The sequence below is a fragment of the Chaetodon trifascialis genome, chromosome 2, assembly GCF_039877785.1.
Source record: "Chaetodon trifascialis isolate fChaTrf1 chromosome 2, fChaTrf1.hap1, whole genome shotgun sequence".
Classification (NCBI taxonomy): Eukaryota; Metazoa; Chordata; class Actinopteri; order Chaetodontiformes; family Chaetodontidae; genus Chaetodon; species Chaetodon trifascialis.
The window spans coordinates 22170773-22181130 of NC_092057.1; the positions used below are offsets into that span (position 1 = coordinate 22170773).

Consider the following 10358-nt stretch of genomic DNA (forward strand, 5'->3'; position numbering starts at 1 on the left):
AGAGTAACACGTCACTCTAGCAAAGTGCAGAAGCCGGTTGATAGGGAGATCCCTTCAACGTCGTCTTTCTGTCCTGTATATCCGTCTGCGTTTTTCTCCAAATGCTGTAATTTATTTTGAAAACAACAGACTTTTTAGCTCTTGTTGAGACCTGAAGCCAACCTGATATTTAAGGTAAGCATTCGAGTTAATTCTGCTCGAAAATAGGCCGCTCGTTTCTGCTCCCATTCACGAAGGGACAGGAAGTGGGTTAATGCTACATTCCGTTAGCTAACCCAGACAGCTGTACAACGCAGCATTAGCTTGTGGAGGTTTGAGTGACAGAGGAACGTACAGAGACATTTGCAACGATGATTGTCAATAAATTTTACTGTTAATTTTCGTGGGAGTAACTTTGTCACGTCGATGACGATCATATGAATGATTTGATTGAGTTAGAAATGTTCTCAGATAGTTATCTTTACTGATAGGGTTATCAGTGATGATACGTGGCTTGTGGCATATGTTGGACTTAATGGTAACTTAGTCACTGTATGAATTGTTGAGTGATCCATCTCTACGATCTAAGACAGGTTTCCATGTAACGTTGCTTTTCCACAGAAAGCGAAAGGGAAAACTTTTTTTTAATACCGGATACCCCCAACAACACCACCACGAACCCCCTTCTTTACCCGTGTCCAGACAAAGGTCACATTCCGCAACAAAAACATTGGACGTAGGGCAACCTTCAATCATTTTTGTTGTCAGGGTGATGTCTTCAGGTTCAGTCAGTCCACAGTGCAAAACCAAAAGATGTCAATTTACAATTGCAATGACATCAGACCGAGAAAATCATCAAAATCCTCACATTCAAGAATTAGAAAATAGGGAATTTTTGGCATTTTTGTTGCATTTTTGCATGTACTGTACGTTAAAGCTACAGAGTGGACTTTTTTTTTTCAGCTACTGAGGAATTAATTGCGTCTTGTCTCAGGCCATGTAAATGTCATCTGTAGTAATTTAATAAACAAAGTATATCTATTTTCTTGAAATAAATCCAAAATTTGGAACAGTCCGGTGAACTACTAGAACTGAGACCGTTAGTTCATGAATTCATTTAATTTGTAGATATTGTTCAGTCAGTTATCGAACACAAAGGTAAGATTTGTCTCATGACAATATGTTCAGCAGATTGGGGGTTTTGATTGTTAGTCAGACAAAACAGGCAATTTGAAGATGTCACGTTTGGCTGAGGGAAGTTGTGATGAACATTTTACAGATCTAACAGTTGTTTCTTCAGTTAATTGAAGAAAAAATGGTAGGTTAAAATCTAATTAGATAATCAGTAGTTGGAGTCCTGTCTAGTACACAGCTGTCTTTCCTACAGAAGTATAGATGATATAGAAACATAGATAGAGTACTGAATTGATCCCCTAAAGGAAATTGGGAATACTACACACTCTGAAATCGTATGCCTAGCTGACAACAAATGATTGTGGGATTTTTTCTTGTCCTCATTTCAAATGCAACCTGTAACCTCACTGAATTACTCGTATTGCTCAGGGAATAGTCTCTCTGATAGTGGTGAGAAAGAGGGAGAGTATATGTTTGCTATGTCAGATTCCCTGGTGATGCTTTACTAAAGGCGTCATTGATGTTTCACTGACATGCCAACAAAGGTGGAGCGTTAAAATACCACTGAGATTCCACTGCACTGTTCTCTTCCTCGTCAAAACATGCTGGTCAGGTTTCCTGATGACGTATTTGTGCGTCATGCTTTTGAATATCTGTGACTTATTTTAGCACGAGAGTGAAAGGAGCACCTGTATAAAGAGATTCACTGTAGCTCGTGGAAAGCAATAACAAGTTGAGACTGCCTGTGTTACCTTAAGCCGTTCTGTTAGACTTACAACGTCACTGTTGGGCTCTTTCTCTGCTGAAGCTCTGCAATGGCAACCTACCAGGAGTTCATTCAACAGAACGAGGACAGGGATGGGGTGAGATTCAGCTGGAACCTCTGGCCCTCCAGCCGCCTGGAAGCCACCAGGCTAGTGGTCCCAGTCTCCTGCCTCTTCACACCACTCAAGGAGCGGCCTGACTTGCCACCGGTCCAGTACGAACCAGTTCTGTGCAGTCGGGCCAACTGCAAGGCAGTGCTCAACCCACTATGGTGAGTGAAACAACAGTGCCCTTGCTTACAAATGTGTGCCTTTCAGCTGCAAAGCGCCAGAAAACAAGGATTTTATTGCATTTGATGTCCAGCCTTTATTTAGTCTCATGATATAATTTAATCTTCTTTGTTATATGGGAATACATTTTGTTTAACTTTGCAGTGCTAACTGTGTTCTTCTTGATAACTCTTTGTAGTATTCCTTAAGTAAATGGGGATTAAAGGAGTGTGGGATTTGAATTTGGTGCTATGTTTGAATATATTTCAACATCTCAGCATTTGGAAATGCTGAGGTGTTAAAAGTACTAGGTGTGGTACATAAGAACTGCACATACACCACATGTAGCCCACAATCAGTCACAGTGACTCTCCTGCCAATTGGATGCAAGCCCTAAATTGTTTTGATCCCTCTTTTACAGTCAAGTTGACTTCAGGGCAAAAATATGGGCATGCAACTTCTGCTTCCAGAGAAACCCAGTAAGTACTGATGTTCACAGCATGATTTAGTTTGACCTGAATGGTTACCATAACTTATATTAACCTGATGTGGACAAGCTACATTCCTTTATTACACTGCTTAATATCTCTGTGTCTCTGCAGTTCCCTCCCTCTTATGCAGGCATATCAGAAGTGAACCAACCAGCTGAACTCATGCCACAGTTTTCTACCATTGAGTACATAGTACAGGTAAATACTACATATACTGTGTGTCTGCACTCTGACCTCAGCCCCATGCATGGGGATTGTATATACTGAAGATGTACTGTTCAAAGGTAAATATGAAGTGCCTGCCTCAATAAGGAGACAGCCATCAGTTCTTGGTCTCATCAGTGTGTTCAGTGTCATCCTGCAACACACCTGTACAATGTAGTACTCTTTGTTATGGATCATTTCTAATGTTCACATAATTGGTGCCAGCTCCTCAGTGTTTGTGATAATGTGCATGGAAACAAAGCTTATGATTTCAGTGGAGTGTAACCTTCCTCTCCACCCCCTTTACAGCGTGGACCCCCAGCCCCTCTGATCTTCCTCTACGTAGTGGACACATGTTTGGAAGAAGAGGACCTCCAGGCCCTTAAGGAGTCCCTGCAGATGTCTCTCAGCCTGCTGCCACCCAACGCCCTGGTGGGCCTCATCACATTCGGACGCATGGTTCAGGTTCACGAGCTCAGCTGCGAGGGGATCGCCAAGAGCTACGTGTTCAGAGGCACCAAGGACCTCTCCTCCAAACAGATCCAAGTGGGTGGAAGCAAAGGCATGGGGAAACAGATGAATGTGTAAAAATAGAAAAAGCCTTCTGGAGTACAGTATTTACAAATATTTTAAAGGACAAATGTATGTTTTTAGAAACCAAATATGATATTCCAAGACAAGACAAATGTCCCACTGGTAAGACCGTTGACAAATCAGATTACTAATGGTTCGGTATTTGTTCACAGACTACCATTTAACTAAGATAATACCAATGCTACTTTGTTAAGATGGAACAAAAATAGTGTTTCTTCCTAATTAGTTCAAGTATTCTTAATCCCCTTTCTCCCGAGAAGTTTGTGCTTAACAAAGCAGCAGGCATGAAAACTCTCCCTTTAGCTGATTAATGTTTGTTCTTCGTCTTTTGTTTGTTCCAGGAGATGCTGGGTTTAATGAAGCCAGCAGCATCGGGACAACAAGGTCGCCCACAGGCACCTCAGGATGCTGCAGCCACGTGCAGGTGTGGAGGAGCATTAACACATTGAAAAGCTGAAAAAGTCTCAGTCTTCATGATCCTGCGGCAGTTTGCTTTTCCTGTCTAAGGTGTGTTTGTATTCCTATTCAGGTTCCTGCAGCCTGTGCACAGAGTCGACATGAATCTAACTGACTTGCTGGGCGAGCTCCAGAGAGACCCATGGCCTGTCCCTCAGGGCAAACGGCCCCTCCGCTCCACTGGTGTTGCACTGTCTGTTGCTGTTGGTTTGCTGGAGGTAAAACACACACACCTGCAGAAACACAGATAATATAGGATAAGTGGATACAAATAATGCCTGACAAACACACACAGTGACTTGAACCTTAGCCTGCTCAAGCCATTAGTGCCACATGTAACGATTCAGAAAGGCACAAACTGCCTGATAAGTGTCTTTGCTGGAACAGGGCATGTCCTCTATTAGTTCAAAGGCTGGTTCCTTGTTTGCCTTCTGTCTTCTCTCCCCACCGTCATTATCCTCTCCTCTCCTACTGCTAATCTGTGTGGTTATATAACTGATGCAACAGATCATTCCCCCACTGTACTCTCCTTCAGCAGATAGGAGATGAGGCCTGATTAGAATAAATTTGGCTCTTTCAGTGAATCCAGATTTACTGATTTGTCAAGAGGCGTTTGAGTTGATGAATGGGCTTTTTTTACGTAATGTAAAGAACTGCAAATGTGGTTAGCATCCGCTGTCAGCAGGTTTGTTGATTTAATTGTTCCCCATGAATGGTGAGGGAGTACACTTTGTCCTTTATAAATGAATCACCGTTTACGTAGAACCTGTTATCAAATGGCCTTGTTATATTGAAAGCTCTTTACAGTGGCTGTGTTACTTCGTGGCCTGCTTCCAAATGTCTCAGTGTCTCGAGCTTTCCCAGACTCCTGGACTGTGGACTTTGTTGTAAGCATTGGCTGTGATGTTGGACCTTGGCTGACACTTAATCCCTAAAGGCTCTCATTCAGACTTGTTATACTCTCTATACAGCACATACATTCAGTTTTCCTGGATGTCTGCTTTTGTCATAAAATGTGAAAAACTGCTGATGTGAGACCTACCTACTCATACTCAGTGCTATCAGATCACGTTTCAGTTTTTTTTACTTATCATAAAAAGGTGTTATTCTTTATTACTGAGGCTGTATTTACACAGGTGATCTGAATTCTCTTACTAAGGCAGACTTAACACTCCCCCTAAAGGGCAATGTGGACTAGTCCGTTAGTCATTATCCATCTTCATAACCCAAAAACAGGCATTCAGCACCCATAGTTTATGAGCAGTACTGAAATACAACAAGGATTTCAATATGGATATAAACAAGTGCATGCTGTGTATTTTTATATGTAACTACTGGAATATAGTCAAATAACAAATGCATGGTGTTAAATTGTACTTTGAGCAGAGGTACTGTTCAATCATATTTACGCTTCATTGAAACCCAATTCCTCCTCTCTTTATCCTCAGGGTACATTCCCCAACACAGGAGCTCGAGTGATGCTGTTCACCGGAGGGCCCCCCACCCAGGGCCCAGGCATGGTGGTGGGAGACGAGCTGAAAACCCCAATCCGCTCCTGGCATGACATCCAGAAAGACAACGCTCGCCATTTGAAGAAGGCCACCAAGGTGAGCGAATGCGTGAGCCCTCTGCAGATCTTGGCATCTGTGACAGTACTTCTCAACGTGCTGAGGTTGTGTTTGCTGACATGAAGTCGTTGTTTTGTCTTTTGTGTCACACAGTATTATGAAGCCATGGCGAACCGTGCAGCAGTGAATGGCCACAGTATAGACATTTACGCCTGCGCTCTAGACCAGACCGGGTTTCTGGAGATGAAGTGTTTATCTAATCTCACCGGGTACGTCAGCGTATCACTGTCCCATTAGTTGAGGTTGTGGGATTATATCAATGTAACTATTAGGACTGTGTGATTCTTAATACACTACAGTAATTCTCCTTTTAGGAACAACTGTGATTGTCATCAAGTTGTTGTGATGTGTTAACAGGGGGGACATTGGAATGGGAGACTCCTTCAATACCTCCCTGTTCAAGCAGACCTTCCAGAGAGTCTTTAGTAAAGACTACAATGGAGACTTCCGCATGGCCTTCGGAGGCGTCATGGAAGTCAAGGTAAAGAATCATAATGACTGTTTTTTTGGTTTTTGCTTGAATAAGAGGCACTGGACAGGGATCAGTTAATTAAATGATGTGATTGTTCTATTCCGAGCACAGAATAGATTTCTTCTTGCTAAACTTGACATAAGCTGTTGTGTAACTTGAATTTACGTCGTGTGTCTTTGTGTCTGTATAGACATCAAGGGAGCTGAAGGTTTGCGGGGCCATTGGACCGTGCGTTTCACTTAACTCCAAGGGCCCCTGTGTTTCAGAGAATGTGAGTCCCTGCACCACATTCAGAGTCCGTCCTTCTCACAGGTGGATTTTCAGTCTCGGAGCTGTTACTTGCTGCCATTCATCACAATGCGTTCTCTGTTTTGTGTAGGAGATGGGTGTTGGTGGCACAAGCCAGTGGAAAGTGTGCAGTCTCAATCCTTCCACCACCTTGGCCATGTATTTTGAGGTGGTGAATCAGGTAAAAAAAACAAACACTTCCTTGGACCTTATCTTGTAAACTCTGATGGGATTACTGTAGGCTGATGAAAGTACAGTCGCTAATCACATCAAACAAGTGGATAATTGTGATGAAGCCTTTGTTTAGCAAAAGTCTGGGAACAATGGCTTTTTGTGTGTTCGCCCTTGTAGCAAAAGGCCATTTGTTTGGCTCGTGCAGTCAGAGAAGGGATTGACAATTGCACTCTTACTGTCTTGTGTGTTTGTGTGTGTAGCACAATGCACCAATCCCCCAGGGTGGACGAGGGGTCATCCAGTTTGTAACCCAGTACCAGCACTCCAACACACAGAGGAGGATACGGGTCTCTACCATCGCCAGAAAGTAAGACTCTGGAGTTCTTGTTTTGGTGTGGAAAAGACTGTACCTGTCCACAGTGATATATACTCTATGCACCTGCGAGCATAAGTTGGTGTTAACGATGAGCCTGGCATGTTGTCAAGAAAGTGACAGCTGGAATCAGTAATAGCCTCACTAGGAACGATATGCACTTTGCGACAACACCTTCAGAGACCTGTGTGCGTCATTCACACCACACCCACGCTCAACTTCTCCTTCTTTCTGTCCCTACCAAAGCTGGGCAGATGCGCAGTCTCAGATTCAGCACATCGAGTCGTCGTTCGACCAGGAAGCGGCTGCGGTGCTCATGGCCCGTCTGGGAGTCTTCAGAGCTGAGTCAGAGGAGGGACCAGATGTTCTGCGTTGGCTCGACAGGCAGCTCATCCGCCTGGTGAGTGACACACCTGTTACTCCCTTTGTGAGAAGAAGAGCAATGCATAGTTAGAATTGTTAGGGTTGTGCAATATGAAAAGCAGTAAAATGTCGTTCTGTGATTGTTCAAGTATTTATTTACGTGTATGATGTAAGGTTTGTTCCATGATGTGTGCAGTGTTTAAACAGTGTTTTGTGTCACCTGGTTTCAGTGTCAGAAGTTCGGCCAGTTCAATAAAGATGATCCTACGTCCTTCAAACTGTCAGAGTCTCTGTCGCTCTACCCACAGGTAAATCTGCCTCCTACTGTAAATACGTGAATGTGAATCTGCAAAGAATCTTTATGCTTTTCACAAACCATTAACAGGTTTTTGATTATTGATTATTCATTTTAATAACTTTTTCTTTTCCACCTGCAGTTTATGTTCCACCTGCGGCGGTCGCCCTTCCTGCAGGTGTTCAACAACAGCCCAGATGAATCGTCCTACTACAGGCACCACTTTGTCAGGCAGGACCTGACCCAGTCCCTGATCATGATCCAGCCCATCCTCTACTCGTACTCCTTCTATGGACCACCAGAGGTCAGCCTCACACCCTCCACACCATTATTATCAATGTCAGCGCAGTATCTGGCCTTTCATAGAAGCTTCAGAGTGTTTGATGTTTTTGGCCTTTGTTCCAAACCGTGTCCTGGATTTTTATGTTCTTCACAGCCCGTTCTCCTGGACAGCAGCAGTATCCTGCCAGATCGGATCTTGCTGATGGACACTTTCTTCCAGCTGGTTATCTATCATGGAGAGGTGAGACACCAACTGGGAATTTAGATTTCCATGAGGGCAGCTTTTGATTACCCTCTATTAGAGTACTCTAGTTTCAAAAATCTCAGTTTCTTTCTAGAGATAACAGCATATTTGGTGAAATATACAGAATTTCTTATTTCTTTCATTTTCCTTTGTATTCCCAGACTATCGCCCAGTGGAGAAAGGCAGGCTACCAGGAAATGGCAGAGTATGAGAACTTCAAACAGCTGCTGCAGGCCCCGCTGGACGACGCCCAGGAGATCCTGCAGACGCGCTTCCCCATGCCGCGCTACGTGGACACAGAGCACGGAGGCTCGCAGGCTCGCTTCCTGCTCTCCAAGGTCAACCCGTCACAGACCCACAACAACCTCTACGCCTGGGGACAGGTACGGTACTTTAAGATAGGTTGAGATACTTGAGAATAGATTATAGAGGTCAAATTCTACACCCACAGTAGGAATAGACCATGGGTGTCAAAACTGAGGAAAATGGCATTAATAAATTCTTCTTCTTCTTGTCTTGTTTATTGAAGCTAAATGATGCTTGATTTTCAGCACAGTACCTCTATCATTAAGGCTGCAGATCCATCTAAAAATATCAAATTTGGAGGATTTTCACTCATTTGTCTTCATCCTCATGCAGCTTCAGTGAGCTGAGGTTATGCACGACCCCCGACAGAACCCTTAGAGCCACATATAAGCACAAAACAGTTTGTGAGAGCTTCACAAATTTCTCTCTTCTTTCCAAAGTCCAGATCAAGACTTTAAAAGCCCAGGATTGTGTGTATCCAGGGTGAAAAACAATCTGTGCTGACAACTCAGAAGATTTAAAGTCAGACTGTCAGCAAACACAGGTCCTGGATTAGGTAACCTCTGGTTCTAAGTGGGGAAGATTGAAAACTGAAAACAGCATTAATCCCTTTTTCCCCAAGTCAAGGAAGCACTGAACCATAACCCTCCGTATACAAACACTGTGAATAGATCTCTGATAGTCTGAAAATGAGATTATCAAGAGATCAATGTCTTACATAAGATAGTCTTTAGCAATAAATGCATATCATGTGATCATAGTCATGTCAGGTAAAGACTGTCCATAAATCACTTAACCACTCTTATGTCCCCCCCCTCTGGTGCATCTGCAGGAGACGGGAGCCCCGATCCTCACCGATGATGTCAGCCTGCAGGTCTTCATGGACCACTTGAAAAAGCTGGCCGTTTCCAGCTCTTCCTAAACGTCTCTGTTCCACCACAAAGCAAAAGGAAGAGTGATCAGACATTCCTGTTCTCATATAGGGATCCATTAACATTTCCCCTGTTGTTGTAAAGGAGCCTAACCCAGGGAGTCTACTGTATGTGTGTGCTTGATTTTACTGTGCCCTTAATTGAGTCACATGTGACATTTCATGCTGCAAGAGGATCATAAGAAGGGGGGAAACACCACATTCCTATTGAGAAAATAAGTGAACTTGTTATTTATGAAAAACGGCTCCAGTACATCAGAACCTGACTGTCCTCATGTATTCATCAAATCCTCTATTTCTCTTTTATTTTACCTCCGACATGCAGATGATTAGACTAATAATTACTTCTTTTTTTTTGTTTGTCCTATATGTGTATGGAACGCATCACACATGGTTGAAGGTGCTGTTTAATAGAATACTTTCATGTGCTTTGTCTATAGCTAAAGATGGCATGCCTCCATTTTTCTCATGAATAAATTATAATGGTAGTGCTGTTGCTGGTTGAGAGACGTTTACAGGGATAATCAGTCTTCACACTGATGCCTTGTTAATCACAGTTCATTTGACAATGACAAATAAAGATAAAATCCTTCACGGATTATACCTAAAGTGTTTTCCAAGAAAATTCCCTCTGAATAATGAGGATTAATGTTCTGAGGAAGGGACGTCGACTCCACTGAGACTGACTCTGTTTTCAATGACGAACATTCGATTTATTTTTAACTTCCAGTTCTATAGTCCAGTCCTCTCATCCCGTCTCGTTCACCATCTGGTATTTTGCACCCAATGACTGCCCAAGTGTCTTCGTAATCAAACTAACATATTGTGAGACTGTATAAAAGGGACAGTAGTTTGATTTACATCCTGTCTGCGTTTTTAATGCTATCCATATAAAGGTCTGTCAGCAGGAAATGGATTCTGTCTGTGTTGTCTGTCCTCATACCAGCTTGTGCCAACGGTCCATTCACGAAGCATTTTTAGGACGCTGTGTCTTCCGCTCTGGATTTTCAAGTGGAAGTCAGGGCTTACAGTAGAGGTTAGCAGAGATGCTCAGTTCACACACCAGGCATCTGTTTGGTTTTGTGCAGCAGAGGGAAAGGTCTTACTCTT

General features: G+C 43.1%; 1 protein-coding gene across 2 annotated transcripts; it reads left to right on the forward strand.

Moving 5' to 3' along the window:
• Window positions 1-9744, forward strand: sec23b (SEC23 homolog B, coat complex II component). Of its 2 annotated transcripts, XM_070985345.1 has the most exons (19): window positions 1-174; window positions 1922-2149; window positions 2569-2626; window positions 2750-2836; window positions 3152-3388; window positions 3778-3860; window positions 3966-4110; window positions 5341-5499; window positions 5614-5729; window positions 5878-6001; window positions 6183-6263; window positions 6372-6461; window positions 6715-6821; window positions 7074-7227; window positions 7421-7498; window positions 7628-7789; window positions 7922-8008; window positions 8173-8394; window positions 9150-9744. In XM_070985345.1, exons 2-19 carry the CDS (start codon window positions 1929-1931, stop codon window positions 9237-9239), a joined length of 2301 nt encoding a protein of 766 aa, XP_070841446.1. In that variant the 5' UTR covers window positions 1-174; window positions 1922-1928; the 3' UTR covers window positions 9240-9744. The 2 variants fall into 2 exon arrangements, with proteins under 2 accessions (XP_070841446.1, XP_070841453.1); XM_070985352.1 differs by lacking the exon at window positions 1-174 and having other exon boundaries at window positions 1823-2149.
• Window positions 9745-10358: the final 614 nt, after the last annotated feature.